Source organism: Pseudopipra pipra, chromosome 25 (assembly GCF_036250125.1).
Source record: "Pseudopipra pipra isolate bDixPip1 chromosome 25, bDixPip1.hap1, whole genome shotgun sequence".
Lineage (NCBI taxonomy): Eukaryota > Metazoa > Chordata > Aves > Passeriformes > Pipridae > Pseudopipra > Pseudopipra pipra.
In genome coordinates, this window is record NC_087573.1 from 6,677,127 (window position 1) to 6,693,401 (window position 16,275).

The 16,275-nt window shown below is 48.0% G+C and overlaps 1 protein-coding gene across 2 annotated transcripts in view; it reads right to left on the reverse strand.

Moving 5' to 3' along the window:
* The window catches only part of CEPT1 (choline/ethanolamine phosphotransferase 1), a 31,683-nt gene that overhangs the window by 15,060 nt on the left and 348 nt on the right, over positions 1-16,275 (reverse strand). The window contains exons 2-5 of one of the 2 annotated variants that reach the window (XM_064635869.1): positions 13,465-13,866; positions 9,533-9,680; positions 8,387-8,528; positions 861-945 (exon numbers count right to left, since the gene is read on the reverse strand). In XM_064635869.1, the coding sequence (XP_064491939.1) occupies positions 861-945; positions 8,387-8,528; positions 9,533-9,680; positions 13,465-13,803 (714 nt within the window). In that variant the 5' untranslated portion in view covers positions 13,804-13,866. The remainder of the gene's footprint in view (positions 1-860; positions 946-8,386; positions 8,529-9,532; positions 9,681-13,464; positions 13,867-16,275) is intronic. The other variant, XM_064635868.1, reaches the window with a different exon arrangement.

Below are 16,275 nucleotides of genomic sequence, written 5' to 3' on the forward strand. Positions count from 1 at the left end.
GCAGCAACAAAAAGGTTCCTCCAGCTTTAAATAGTTCCAACATGATTCCATTCCTACCCTGAGAGATTCTCCTGCCTGGCTTTGAGGTGAAGCCAAAACTGGGATAAAATAGGGAGGAATCTTTAAATCAACCTTTTGTGTTGAACAGGCAGCTTTGGAGTAAACAACAACTGAAATACTTAAAAAATAGTTTAAAAAATACCTTTTTTTCCAGTTAATTTGAATTTTTCCCTGCTCATTTTTTCTCCTTGTGTTAAATATTTAAATATTTATTACAAAGCAGCATATATAATATTTATTAATAATATATAATATGTTGTATATATTATCTATAAAATATATGTTATTATATATAATAATATATAATAGATACATATACACTAAATATTATAATACATATAAGCCAAAACTGGGATAAAGAGGAACCTTTAAATCACACTTTTGTGTTGAACAAGCAGCTTTTGAGCAAAAAACCAAATATAAAAAAAAAAAAAATTAAAACCATACATTTTTTTCCAGTTCATTTGAATTTTTTCCTGCTCGTTTTTTAATATTTAAAAATAAAATAAAAAAAAAAACTTTTTTCCAGTTCATTTGAATTTTTTCCCTGCTCATTTTTTTCCAGTTAATCTGAATTTTTCCCTGCTCGTTTTTTTCCAGTTAATCTGAGTTTTTTTCCTGCTCTTTTTTTCCAGATCATTTGAATTGTCTCTGCTGGTGTTCCCCTCCCGTGGGAGGTGTCAGAGCCCAGCAGACCCCTCAAACACTGGGGAGCCCCCGAACCAGGGGGTTTGGGAGGGCAGTGCATGACAGAGGTGCCGTCCCCGCTCGGCCTCCGGCACATCCCGGGAATGTTTTACCGTGCAATTCCAGACCCAGGGTCCCAGAATTCCCGAGAGCAGCTGGATGGCCACAGTGCAGAGCACGGACTCTGTCACATCGAATCTACGCCGGAGAGAATTCCTGAGAGCCCGCCCGGAGCTCGCCCTGCCCGGGACATTCCCAGACCCGGGATTCCCAAATCCACACGGACTGGGGACAGGGTAAAGGACAGGACGAGGGGCAACAGCCCAAATAAACCAACGGGGAAGGAGGGAATGGGAATGGGAGATACAGCTGGAACCTTCCCAGGAGCTTCCCAGGATCCACGATCCCCAAATCCACATGGATTGGGGACAGGTCAACGAGCCCCAATAAACAAAGGGGAACAAAGGAATGGGAATGGGGGATACACCTGGAACCTTCACCCAGGAAATCGAGGGTTTGACCCAAACCATGAGGGGGAAATGAGGGAATGGAGGGAAATTCCTTGGGGAAATGAGGGAATGGAGTGAAATTCCTTGGAGGAAATGAGGGAATGGAGGGAAATTCCTTGGGGGAAATGAGGGAATGGAGTGAAATTCCTTGCTTGGAATGAGAGAGATATCATGAATAATGCTAAACAATAATGAAAATAAAGAAATAATAAAAGTAACACATATAAATTAAATAATAAATAATATATAAATAGTAAATAATAAACACATAAAAACAAAATAATAGTAATAAATAAAAATAATAAATAATGAATAATAACAAATAAATAATCCATAAATAAATAAATAATAAAAATCTCATAAAGCAGCAAATCAATCCCCAGCCAGGCAGAGCCCAGGACTCTCCTGCCCTGCCCCCCAGTGACACTAAATCCATTTATTTTGTCACCTGGAGTCGGTTCTGCTGTTTGGGAGGAGCAGAAACGCCGATTTTATCCCAAGTTTCCACCTGGGAGGGACAGGAGGAGGTTCCTTGGGAAATGCTGCTCCCAGGACCCCGCTCAGGGGGAACCACCCCCCGTTCCCTGAACCCCTTCATTGTTCAGCCCAGCTGACAGGGAGCAACAAACATGAAAAATGACCCACATCGATACATTTATAAATAAATAAATGCATAAATAAATGTGTAGTTAAAATATTTGTAAATAAAGTTATAAACAAATGTATTTTAAATATTTATAAATAAATAATCTATGAATAAAAAGATGAAAATAAACAATATATATAAATTTAGAAATAAAAATCTATATATTTAAAATATTTGTAAATAAATAACTTTATAAATAAATATGTGTTCTAAATACTTAAAAATAAATTTATAAATAAAATTATGAAAATAAAGAATATAAATTTACAAATAAAATCTATATCTTTAAAATACTTGTAAATAAAGTTATAAATGTATTTGAATATTTATAAATCAATAAATTTATAAATAAATTTATAAATAAAAATATGAAAAGTAACAACTATATAAATAAACCTATATATTTAAAATATTTGTAAATAAATTTATAACTAAAACACACATTTAAAATAACTATAAATAAATAAAATGCACATTTAAAATATTTATAAATAAATTTATAAATAAAATATGAAAATGAATATTATAAATAGGTTTATAAATAAACCTATATATTTAAAATCTTTATATAATCTTTATAGAAAATCTTTATAAATTTATAAATGACAAAATAGATAAATTTAAAAATCAATAATATAAATAAATTTATAAATAAACCCATATATTTAAAATCCTTATATAATCTTTATATAAAATCTTTACAAATAAAGAAATTTATAAATTAAATACATAAAATAAATAAATTTATAATTAAATACAGAAATAAATTTATAAATAAACTCATAAAATAAATAAATTTATAAATAAACTCATAAATAAAATTTAAACTACTTATAAATAAATTTATCAAATTTAAAATATTTATCACTAAATTTATAAATTACAAATATGACAAATAAAAATACACTGTGGCAAAGAGAGCCACAGAGACTCCCAGTCCTGATAAAATGCTCGGGATCAAGGCTCCAGTTTGGGGGCAGCTGGAGCCGAGCCCTGCCCTGGGGGGGAACCCAAACCGAGTTTTCCTGGGAAAACAGTCCCCCACCAACAGGAACTGAACTCCTACACTGGAGACGGCTCCGGAATCATGTCCCTCACCACAAATCCATGGATTTATGGCACATTTGGAACACCCTGGGCAGCCCCAGGGCAGGTTTGTTTGTGCACCACCCTCCTCTTCCTCCTCCACAGAACATTCCTATTATCATCATCATCATCATCATCACTATTATTATTAAAATAATAATAACAAATATTCAATGAAATATTCAATGAAATAATCCACAGCCTCCAATCCCAGCAGACAAGGAAAACACTCCCAACCTCAAAAAACAGGAGTTCTGGGGCTGGAAAACACCCATTGAACCAGAAAACTGATCCATGTGGGACCCAGAGCAGGAAATCCAGGGAAAGCTTGGAGTTCTCCAAGATGAACTCTGAGATGGGGGTGATATTTGAGGGCCCTTCCAACCCAAACCATTCCAGCATTCCAGGATTCCAGGATTCCCAGCTGCCCTGCAGACTCCAGCTCAGCTCGGACAGGGATGGGCGGCTCCAGCCCCAAATCCCTGGATGTGGGACATTCCCAGAGCCAGGCTGGGGGTGCTCCCGACACCCCCACACCTCTTCCAGCACCTCCTACATCCCAGTGGGATACACCTAGATCTGGAAGAACCAGAGTCAGTGATTCCACCTGGGCTCCAGGGAAGGGTCAGAAAATTCCCTGCAGGATTTGTGCCCCACATTCTCCAATGCTTGGGAAAGCCTCAAACTTTCCCTGGAGTTCTTGCTCAGGATCCCAGGACTGGGATAAGGCAGGAATCCCCTTCTTGGAGAACCTCAAACCAAAGGCACAATGCATGTTCCTAAAGCATTGGATCTGCTCCCACAGGGACACAAGGAATTCCAGTTGGATTTTTGGGATGTGCAGGAGCACATTCCCTGTTTCCCAAGCGGAGCAGCCCCAGGGATGGCCCAGCTGAACCAGGACTGAGCTCGAGCCCAGAACCCCCAGAAACCAGTTCCCGAGCCAGGAACCAGGAGAGCAAAGGGATCCTTGGGCTGCTCCAACGTGGAATCTCCTCCTGCAGTTCAGGATCCCCTTTTTCTTTCCCCAGGTGTGAATTCCTGCTCTTCCATGAGCCCATTCCCATGTCAGGTATCTGTTTTTAAACCAAAATCCTGCTCAGAGCTCCATCCTCGGCATTCCCTGTTGAGTTTATTGGATTGACTTTTCCTGCCCAACTGCCTTGGAGACACTTCCTGCCTCCTCCTGGGGAATTCTGGAGCAACACTGACCACTGGCTATTCATTGGAGCTGTTCCCCCAACTCCAGCTGCCCTTCGAGGAGCTCATTCCCTGCCCAGATCCAATAAAACCATGGGATCATGTTGTCAGTCAGATCCAGGATCAACCCAACGGATGGCTCCAAATCCCAGAGCAGCTCAGGGATCTGCCCTGGGGGAGGTGGGATCTGTCTTTCCCAGGGGGAAGGGAAAGACCCAGCCCAGTTTGATGGATTCAATTACTGGGCACAATTAAACAGTTTTCCTCCTCCACCTGCAGGATTCTGTGGGAATTTCACAGGAGTGATCCCATTTTTCCTCCTCCCTCAGGGTGAACTCCACAGGGTCTGAGCTCTGCTCAGCTCCACGACAGGGACAGCAGAGGGAATCATGGAATGGCTGAGGTTGGAAAAGCCCTCTGAGATCATCAAGTCCAACCATCAACCCACCCCCACCACTAAAACTGTCCCCAGGGGCCACATCCACAGGGATTTTAAATCCCCCCGGGGGTGGGGACTCCAAACCTCCCTGGGCAGCCCCTTCCCGTGCTTTACAGCCCTTTCCAGGCAGGAATTTCCCCAATATCCAACCTGACCCTCCCTGGCTCAGCCTGAGGCCGTTCCCTCTCCTCCTGTCCCTTGTTCCCTGGGAGCAGAGCCCGACCCCCCTCCGGCTCCCCTCTCCTGTCAGGGAATTCCAGAGGGAGAAGGTCCCCCCTGATCCTCCTTTTCCCAGGATGAGCCCCCCCAGCTCCCTCAGGGCTTCTCCAGCCCCTTCCCAGCTCCCTTCCCATCCCTGGACTCTCCAGGGATCCCTTTGGCACCAGCTGCTCGTTCCCATATCCCACATCCCAATCCTGGGTTACCCCAGCCCCCCAGTGCCAAGGGCATTCCCAGCGCTCCAGGCCCACATTCCCAGCACTCCAGGCCCACATTCCCAGCTCCAGGCCCACATTCCCAGCGCTCCAGGCCCACATTCCCAGCGCTCCAGGCCCACATTCCCAGTGCTCCAGGCCCACATTCCCAGCGCTCCAGGCCCACATTCCCAGCTCCAGGTCCACATTCCCAGCGCTCCAGGCCCACATTCCCAGCGCTCCAGGCCCACATTCCCAGTGCTCCAGGCCCACATTCCCAGCTCCAGGCCCACATTCCCAGCTCCAGGCCCACATTCCCAGCTCCAGCAGGGCCGGCTCAGGGGGGTCGGTGGCTTGGCCCTGCTTTGGCTCCCGATGGGTTTCCCTGTCCCTGGAATTCTCCAGGAGGTGTTTGGGGTGAGTTTGGGGCTGCCCTGGGATGGCCTTGGATTCTCCCGAGGGTTTTGTGGCTGGAGCAGGATCTGCCCATGGATTGAGCCCAGGGAGCCTTTCCTGGCACATCCTGGAATTCTGTGCTCCCAGGGAATATCCCACAGAGCTGGAGGAGTCTCCAGACACGATTATTGTTGAACACAAAGTGCTTTTTGTGCCATTGTTGGAAGCTTCTGGATTAGGAGAAAACCTCAGGGCATTGGGGAATTCTGGTCAGGATTCCCATGAATTCAACATCCATTTCTGGATTTCCTTTGGAAGAGGATGATGATGATAATAATAATAATGATGATGATGGTAATAATCATAAATATATATATAAAATAAAATTTATAAAATAAATATGATACTATGAATAAAATGTAAATAAACATAAAATATTAACATATAAAATAATTTTTAATTACTATTACTATTATTCCCCACAGACAAACCAGCCCACACTTCACCTGACACAGTAACTTGTCTTTCCCTATTTTTTTAGGGCTTTTCCACCAGGCCCCTGCACTCCCCATTCCAGGCTTGAGCTGTGGCAGGGGTGACTCCCCGAGCTCTCCCTCTCCCTCTGCTCTTCCCCAGCTCCTTTATCCCGTAATCTCTGCACTGAAATCCAAGTTCTTGGGCCTGATCCCATCACCAAATACAATAATGGATCAATCTGGGCCCTCTCCTGCTGCTCTGGGACAGTCCAGTGTCCCACATTCCCAACACATCCCCTGCACACCCCTGAGGATCCAGAGTTCCTCCATGGAACAGCTCCTGCCTGCAGTGCTCCCTGACCCCTCACCCTGAGGCTGAGCCAACTCCTCCTGCTCCAGCAGCACAGGAGGGAAGGGAGAGCTCCAACAAACCAGCCCCGACCAGCGGGAATCACCCACCGGGAGAACAATCCCGGGGTTTGCCAGGACAAGGAACAATCCCGGGGTTTGCCAGGACAAGGAACAATCCCGGGGTTTGCCAGGACAAGGAACAATCCCGGGGTTTGCCAGGACAAGGAACAATCCCGGGGTTTGCCAGGACAAGGAAGGTCAGCCCCTGGAAATCAGGAGCCTGGGGCCCAGGGAGAATGAATGGGTTCATTGCCTGGGGCAGGGGCACCCCAAACAATGACCCACAGTGTGGGGGCTTTGGGCCTTCTCTGAACTGATGGAGCATCACGTTTTTATATTATATATTTATAGATGGGATTTATTTTAGATTATATTTATAGTATATAAAATTATAATTAATTTTTATAATCATATAAATTTGTATTATACATATTATCTATAATATTTTCTATTTAGATATATTATATTTTTATATTTTATAGTGTATGTTTATATTTTATGTTTATATTTAGATATAATATTTTATTTCTATATTTTATAGTTTATATCTATCTATTTTATATTATATTCATATATTATATTTTATATCTATATTTTTATATTTTATATTATATTTATAATATATTCTATTATCTGTAATCTATTTTATTACATTTATTTTATATTACAAGGCTGATCTGCCACAAAAATGCTGCCCCCAAAGTGCTGACCCTCCCAACAACCCAGCCCCGAAGTCAAGCACATGCCAAGGTTGGGGTTTGGTTTTTGTGTTCTTTGCTCAACAACCAGAAATCTTGGGTTATCAGGGCCCTGGGAAGTTCCAGGGGAGCCAAAAGCACTCAGACCTTTGGTACAGGATCAAAGTGAGACTCAAAACCAGGAAAAAATCAGAGCCAGGTGTCATTGGAAAGATTTCAGCACCAGGACAGAACATTCCAGTCAATCTGCTTTGGTGCAATGAGGGGTAGAACAGGAATAGAGGAGAAATCTGGATTGTTTAATTTTCTTCCTCCAACACACACTGAAAACTGCTCCAAACTCTGAAATTTTGGAGCAGAAACCCAAATTTCTCATGAGAATCTGCACTCTCAAAGCAGTGTCCTGCCAATAAAAGCTGCCTTGGACAAGAGGCCCATCTTTGTGCTGGTTTAGCAGCGCCTGGGTACCTACAAATCCAGGATGATAAACTGTGAATAACACTCTGTACCTACAAATCCAGGATGATAAACTGTAAATAACACTGCCAGACTCTTGGGTAGGGCTGTTGTAGAATTGTTTCCAAATCCCACAAACTGAGGGCAAATTTCAGTTCCCAGCTGCCACCCCCCTCCCATTCTGCAGCCCATTTATTTGAAATAAATTTGTTAACCCTAGGGATGCAAACAGAGAATAAATCCTCAAATAAAACACATTTATTTCCCCACTAAGGCCAGAGAACCCTTGTGTTCCACCCCCCACCCAGCAGGAAAATGGATTTCAGCTCTTCACTTCCTTGGCATTGCAATTTTCATTCCATCATTAACAGAATTCTCATTCCATCATTAACAGAATTCTCATTCCATCATTAACAGAATTCTCATTCCATATGAACAGAGTTTTCACTCCATATGAACAGAATCCCAGCCTACACCAACCCAAAGGGGTTCAGGACTTTAACCTGGAGGCTCAGTCTCAGTTATTCCAGAGAATCCGAGGAGTTGTGGTAAATAACAAACATTAACTGCACGTCACAGCAGCACCAAGATTAATTGAGTGCTAAAGCCACACTGCCACCACCTGACCAAACCCTCCTGGCACGGAACAGCAGCTACTTCCCATTCTTTATTCAGCTTTAGATCACACCAAAAAGCTCCTAATTAACCACCAGGACAAAGGGAGACTTCACAAGCAACACCCGGGACAAATCCCACAGCAGCTGCCACGAGCTCTAAGGGTCTCCACAGACACACACAATTTTCTACAGCTCTAGGGAGGGGAACGTGGGCACAGAGGGCACAGAGTGGGCAGGGAATGAGGCAGAGAACCGAGGTCAGGTTCCAGTTTGCTCCGGGGGAGGTACTTACATCCCAAAGCGCAGCGTGCCCGAGACGTAGGTCTGCCAGTGAGCGCAGTAAAACATGAATGTCCCAGCAAAACAACAAAAGAACATCCAGTCAGGGTTGGTGCCCAGCTGCACAGCAATACAAGTTCCCAAAACCACAAAGACTGCAGGAGAAAATCAGTCACTCAGTGAAAAGGGGGAGTGGGACACGGGCGTCAAGATCCTCAGCAGAAGCAAAGCTACACCCGGGGCCCGGTGCTGGGGGTGGCCTTGGGGGGGGTTGCACAAAACACCTCAGTTTGAAATAATTAAAACTGCAAAATGGGTATTGAAATGCACATCAGTCACTAGAAGTCTGCAGGATTGAGGGTTTCTCAGTCTCCCATGTTTTTACTCCACTAAACAGTCCCATGAAGGGCCTCAGGTGGTTTGTGCAGGTCTGGGGGTTTTCTCCTGGATCCAAGATTTGCTGGGCATTTCCCCCCCCCATTTTCTGATTTATGGAATCCAAGGTGTGTCATTCGGGATTCCCAATGGATCTGTGCTTTCCCCTCCACATTTTCACACACAGTTTTGCTAGAGAAATCCTAAAAACTTAAAGCTTTAGAATTTCAGGAACCCAAACCACCTGACGAGGAGCTGGACTCTGTGATCCCTGTGGAACCCTTCCAACTCAGGATATTCCAGGATTTTTTTTGCAACGGGGTTAAAGTTCAGGCTGGCTCAGTGCCCTCCACCTCCCCAGGAACTGATCTGGCTGATTTTAATCTTAATTTTAATCTTTTAATCCTAAACTCAAGACTTGCAGAGTCCCACTGCTCGGGCTTCAGACCTGTCTAGAGAGTCACCCCAAAATAACCCAACAGAGCATTCTAAGGACTCCTACAGACAATGTTTGAGAGCCAAGACTCTGCTGAACCCTCCCAGAAAAGTGCTGGCTCAGGCTGAATCAGCCACATGCTTCATTTTGTTTTCAGTGGAACACAAGAGGAGACAACTCAGCTGCTCCAGGGTGCAAAGAAAGGTGACCTTCTGAGCTGAAAAATGATCCTTTCAGCCCTGCATTCAGTAAAAAAAGCTTTTTCTTTTTTGGGGGGGCATTGCAGATTTAATCCCTGAAATAAGAGTCACTTAATCCTCCGAGTTCAACTAGAAATAACAGCAATACCTGTAGACAAGGAATCACAGCCATGATCAAAGAGCTCTCCCAGGGGAGTGCTGCTGTTTGTCCTCCTGGCTTGTTTTCCATCTATGGCATCCAGGGACTGGTAGATGAAAAGGCCACAAGCACAAGCAATGTATGCCCAGGGAGGTGCCTGATAGGGAAAGGAAAGCAGAAGAAAGGTGATTTTCAAACCTCAGCATTCCAAGTGCTGCAGCTGCCCCGTCCTACAGCCTGACTCAGCATTTTCCCTCAGCACTTCCAGGTCACCCGGGGCCCTGGCAGGACAGGCAGGATGGGGCTGGGACATGTGGAATGTAAATAAAGCAGGGCCCGAATTCCAGCCTGGATCAGCTCCAGCCTCGTGCTCCCAGGCAGCTGGAGCAAACCCCAGCCCCACACGTGCACAGGGTGTGCAGTGAAACCCTCGAGGTAGAAACCCCACAACTTCCACGCCAAACCCCGAGCTCCCCGTGCCCAGGGACATTGGAGCTGTGGCACTGCCCAGACTCTTCCCTGTGGCACTGCCCAGACTGGGAGCTCAGGAGCCTCTGGGGGCCTCCAGCATCAGCAGCTTTGCCAAGAAAATCCACCTTAACCCCCCTCACAGCCCCCTCCTGCAGAGCAGTTTGGATTTCCACAGAAAGCCCAACAGTGCCAAAGCCAGAACTCTCCAACTGCAGCTTTTTTCTGCTGTTTGAAGCACGACCCACCCAGCCCAGAAAAGGCAGATCCCCACCCCTCTGGCTCAGCTGCCACTCCCATCAATCCCAAATTATTGGCTGTTTTGCAACCTTCCCACTGGACACACGTGGGCATTTACGAGCAGCTCTGTCTTCCAGAGCACACCAATAAAATCCAGGGCAGTTCAGCTAACCCAACCTGCCTCTCACAGAGCCCTGAGTCCAGCTTAGCTAGGCTGACACATCCACGACTCACTGGAGCACAGCAACTAAAACACATTCCTTCTCCAGCCTCCACTGCTCCTGAGTGACCAAACCCCTTCATTCTGCCCCAAAAGCTGCTCTGCTTTCAGCACTTCATCTGTACAAACAACACACGGGGAGGGGGGGGAGAGAGAAAACCACATTTCCCAAGTTTTTGATGCCACAGAATTCCAGCCCGTGGTGTTATTTTTATTCCTCATTTCTAGGTTTTATACCCCATGTTTAATTACGTTCAGGGTGATGCAATTTTTCTCTACAAACCCCCCAAAAAATCCCTCTGCTGGCTCTTCTCTCTCCTTTCATTAGCAGCGTAGGTGTTTCCACTGAGAGGTTATTTATATCTTGGGGATGATTTCACAGCTCCCTCTCTTATCCAGGCCTTTTTTTCCATTCTTTTTTTTTAAAAGCGAAACAATTCATCACTCAGCACTTTGCCAGTTGGGTCCTCCCAGCTCAGCAGGAAGGATTTGCATCTCCTCCTCTCTCCTGCTCAGCTCCCCTGGCTACACCTCTCACCAACAGGAAGAGACAAGTCACTCTTGGAGGAAACCAAGGGAAAAAAAAAAAGCAAAACTAAGGCTGAGCTACAAGGAAGAGAAAATTTACATCTGAAAGCAAAAGTGCTCTGGGGGAGGAGGGAAAAAAAAAAAAAGCAGCACGTTGTTTGTGGAGTTTCAAAGGCCCATTTTCCTCCCCAGGCAGCTCCTGACACTTCAAAGGCACCTCCAGCACCGGGGCTTCGGTGCCATGGGCAAAGTGGAGCAGGAGCTGCCTCAGCACCAGGTCATCCTGCATCCAAGGGAGAGGAAACCTCAGTCACCTCCCCCAGAGCACCTCAGAGTGCTGAACACCAGCACTGCTCTGACACAGCTCCAAGGGAGAGGAAACCTCAGTCACCTCCCCCAGAGCACCTCCCAAAGTGCTGAACACCAGCACTGCTCTGACACAGCTCACTCGAGCTCCTGGTGCTCTGACACAGCTCACTCGAGCTCCTGGTGCTCTGACACAGCTCACTCGAGCTCCTGGTGCTCTGACACAACTCACTCGAGCTCCTGGTGCCCTCAGTGCAGCTCAGTTTGTGTTTCTGGAGGTTCATCAGCAATCAAAACAATACCAAACACCAAACAACCCAAACCTCTACATTCATTCACTCCTGCTCTGGCTCAGTGCCCCAGATGTCCTGGGACAGCTGAAGTGTCTCTGTCAAACCAGATTTCAGAGCCTGAGCCCCCAAATAACCCCCAGTTAAAGCCAGCCCACCCCACAGAGCCCCAGGCCTGCAGGAGGAGCTGCTCCAAGTGCTAGGGAGCTCCAACTGTTTATCTTCCACCTGCCAAATTCCACGAGTTGTTGTGAAATTATCTGTTTCAACAGATTTCTAGGACAGGCAAACAGCCCTTTCCTGTGCCACACAGGGAGCAGGGATGTGCCAACCTACGTGGGGTTTGGAGCCTGGCTGGGAACAAACTGTGCTGCTCCATTCCCAACCTCAGCTCGGGACAGGAGGGAGCTCAGATCCAGCTGGAAATCCTGAGGCATTCCCAGTTTTCCAGTGTGTGACACACCCCCTTTCCCAGGGCAGCTTTTAAGGTTTCCACGTTCAGGTGGAAAAAACCCCCAAAACTTTCCCAGTGCACAAAAATGAAAGTTTTCAGGTGCAAGAGAAAAAAAACCCTTTGAAATGAGGAACTTGGAAATGCCTCCTGAAGACTCTTGGGGCCCTGAAAGCAGGTTCAGACAGTTCTCCTGAGGGCAGGGCAGGAGTTTGTCATGCATTGAGAACAAAGAATAAACCTCCTGACTTTTATCCAGCCCCTCACAGCAGGGACACAGCCCAGGAACACAACCCTGTGTCCCCAAACTGCCCCAGAGCCTGAGCTGAGCTCTGAGCAAGGTGTCCTATCAGAAAGATTTCAGCACCAGGACAGAACAGTTCCAGTCAATCTGCTTTAGTGTAGTCAGGGGCAGAACAGAAATCTGGATTTTTATTTTTTTTCCTCCAACACACACTGAAAACTGCTCCAAACTCTGAAATTTTGGAGCAGAAACCCAAATTTCTCATGAGAATCTGCACTCTCAAAGCAGTGTCCTGCCAATAAAAGCTGCCTTGGACAAGAGGCCCATCTTTGTGCTGGTTTAGCAGCACCTGGGTACCTACAAATCCAGGATGATAAACTGTAAATAACACTGTCAGACTCTTGGGTGGGGCTGTTGCAGAATTGTCTCCAAATCCCACAAACTGAGGGCAAATTTCAGTTCCCAGCTGTGAAAGGTTTAAAAGATTTCAGTATCAGGACAGAACAGTTCCAGTCAATCTGCTTTGGTGGAATGAGGGGTAGAACAGAACCCTGGATTTTTCATTTCCTTCCTCCAATACACATTGAAAACTGCTCCAAAGGCTGAAACTCTGGAGCAGGAACACGAGTTTCTCAAGAGAATCTGCACTATCAAAGCAGCATCTGGATTTTTAATCCTCTTCCTCCAATAGCTGGTTCTGTCAGACCCTGCTCCACAGGGGTGTGTGGGCCTGAGGAGCTGCTGTCCCACCCCAAAACCCAGCCCCAGAAATCTTGGGTTATCAGGGCCCTGGGAAGTTCCAGGGGAGCCAAAAGCACTCAGACATTTGGTACAGGATCAAAGTGAGACCCAAAACCAGGAAAAAATCAGAGCCAGGTGTCGTTGGAAAGATTTCAGCACCAGGACAGAACATTCCAGTCAATCTGCTTTGGTGCAATGAGGGGTAGAACAGAAGCCTGGATTTTTAAACCTCAAAGAGCTGGTTCTGTCAGACCCTGCTCACACAGCTGTGGCCTGAGGAGCTGCTGTCTCATCCCAAAACCCACCCCAGGGGGGCACCAAGATTTACAGACAACAGGTTAAAAGTACAAAAACTGTGGGCTGGTCCAGCGAGAAAGCAGGAACCCACCCAAACCAGTGCCCCTGCCAGGAGGTGCCCCAGCACCCCGAAGGGCTCCAAGGTGCCCAGCTCACCTGCTCTGTGGCTGTGGGGCAGTACCACACCAGCAGCAGGGTGGTGAGGATGTTAATGCACAGTCCGACGATGGTGATGAGGTTGGGGGCGATCCAGGCGGGCACTCTGCCCACCAGCCATTCCCAGTAGCCCTGCATGAGGGGCTCCAGCAGGGACCTGCCCGCGCTCTGGTACTTGTGCTCCTCGAGCCGTTTGAGCTGGTGCTTGCTCAGGGGGGGCGTGGGCAGCTGCACCAGCTTGCTGAGCACACACCCAGCCCCGGGGCCGTGCCCACAGCCCGCGGGGGCCTCGGCCTGGGCCTCCCCACATCTCCTCCTGCTGCTGCGGTGCCCGCTCATGGGTCAGCTGGCCTAGGAGGTGAGGTTTGGCAGGCAGGAGCTGTGCTGGAGAACCATAAGATCCTGCAAGAGAAAGGAAGGGTTGGGAGAGACTCGTTAGAGAAAAGGTCCTTCCCCCTCAGAGGGCGGCCGGGCACTGAGCCGTGCCCAGGGTCACCCCCGGGCAGTGGGCACAGCACCGGGGCTCACAGAGCTCAGGGTCAGCCCCAGGGTCACCCCCAGGCAGTGGGCACAGCACTGGGGCTCACAGAGCTCAGGGTCAGCCCCAGGCAGTGGGCACAGCACTGGGGCTCACAGAACTCAGGGTCACCCCCGGGGCAGTGGGCACAGCACCGGGGCTCACAGAGCTCAGGGTCATCCCCGGGGTCACCCCTGGGCAGTGGGCACAGCACCGGGGCTCACAGAGCTCAGGGTCAGCCCCAGGGTCACCCCCGGGCAGTGGGCACAGCACTGGGGCTCACAGAGCTCAGGGTCAGCCCCAGGGTCACCCCCGGGGCAGTGGGCACAGCACTGGGGCTCACAGAACTCAGGGTCACCCCCGGGGCAGTGGGCACAGCACTGGGGCTCACAGAGCTCAGGGTCAGCCCCAGGGTCACCCCCGGGGCAGTGGGCACAGCACTGGGGCTCACAGAGCTCAGGGTCAGCCCCAGGCAGTGGGCACAGCACTGGGGCTCACAGAGCTCAGGGTCAGCCCCGGGCAGTGGGCACAGCACCGGGGCTCACAGAGCTCAGGGTCAGCCCCGGGCAGTGGGCACAGCACTGGGGCTCACAGAGCTCAGGGTCAGCCCCAGGCAGTGGGCACAGCACTGGGGCTCACAGAGCTCAGGGTCACCCCCAGGGTCACCCCCAGGCAGTGGGCACAGCACTGGGGCTCACAGAGCTCCAGGTGATCCCCTCAGGCCCACGGTGTGGCTTTTGGGGATGGGCCCGTGCAGGGCTAAGAGCTGCACTCCCTGACCCTCGTGGGTCTCTTCCAACTCAGCGTATTCTGTGTGTGACACTTGAACACCCAAACGAGATTTTAAGGTATCAGAAGTTTGCAGGTGCTGCTCTGAGGAGCCACCAGCAAACCAGGATGATTTTATAGGGTTCCTCCCTTAAAAAACAAAGTTTTTTTGAGAGTTGCTGAGGGAAATGTGAGAAATGAGTGTATAAAATTAGCTGTAAAACGCTAAGCTGCACCTTTACTTTCCTCACTGCCTGCTGGGGCAAATACTCTGCAGCCATCAGCCAAAATTGGTATTTATACATATAAATACATCTATAATTTCTACTATCACCAACTTTCCATTAAGAAAGGTTGGACTAAACCATATAATGCAATAACTCACAGGAGAAGTGCTGGAGCCCACAATGCAGCAGCACCCTCGTGTCTCTGGGCGGACCTTGGTGAGTCGCCAGGGCCCCCTGAGCACTTCAGATGTGAGTTGGCACTTCCAGAAACTCACCCCAGAGCAGTGACTTTTGGCACTGCCAGTCCCTCACACCTCTGACACCACTCAGGTTATCAACTGATGGCTCCAAGTTTACCCAAATGTATCCAAACACCACCAAGTCTGAAGTTAAATTGGCTTGGAGCAGCTCTGTCTCCTTGGTGACACTGAACAGCCACCTAAAAACACTGATGAGCTTTTTTTTTTTTTCAGATTTATGTTCCTTATTTCTGTTTTTCTGTAGCTTTTCTCCTCTCCAGATTTAACCCAGTTGAGGTGAAAGCTCAACGTCTTGTCCAGCTTTCAAGAAACATGCAGGAGCTGGAGAGTTTTAGTGGGTCAAAACCATTTTATACGTTTCTCTTATCCATATTTTTTTTCCAGAAAGAAAAGAAAGTACAGGGTCAGGAAGAGCTTTTCCAGCACAAATAAGAACCCTCACAATGTTCCATCTCCCTTGAATGAAACGTGTAACTCTCCATAGGAAGAAGAGTAGAGAAAGGAGACTAAAAATAAGAGTTTGCTGTTTATCAATAGGAGACAATGCGGGGGGAGAAGAAAACGTGACTGAAGCGTAGGAAGAGGGCAGGGTGCTCTAACTCCACACACAGGTAGGGAAAACAAGCTGTGGAAATCAAAGGTCAGCACTTGTCTGAGAACAGGAGCTGACACTGCCTCTCCACACCCTCATCAAGGCAAATTCCAACAGTGAAAAGGCACCTCAGTGGGAGGGGAGAGGAGAAAGCAGGGCCTGGGCTGGGGACGAGCTCGGCAAGGAGCAAAACTGCCCCTCTTTCACCACCCCGAGACCAAACCCGGCCGGCGCGGGGGCCCTGCGGGGCCGGGCACGGAAAACGAGGCCCCCGCGCACAGAACTCGGGGCGTTCCGAGGGGAAAACAACCCGGGGAGCCTCGTCCCCCACAACAAACCCCTGCCGGGGCTCCCACAGGGCAGGGAGACGGGAGGGGATGAAGGGGAGGGAAGCGGAGGGAAGGGAAGGGGAGGGAAGGGGGTTCGGGGTCCCCTCAGCGCTTCGCC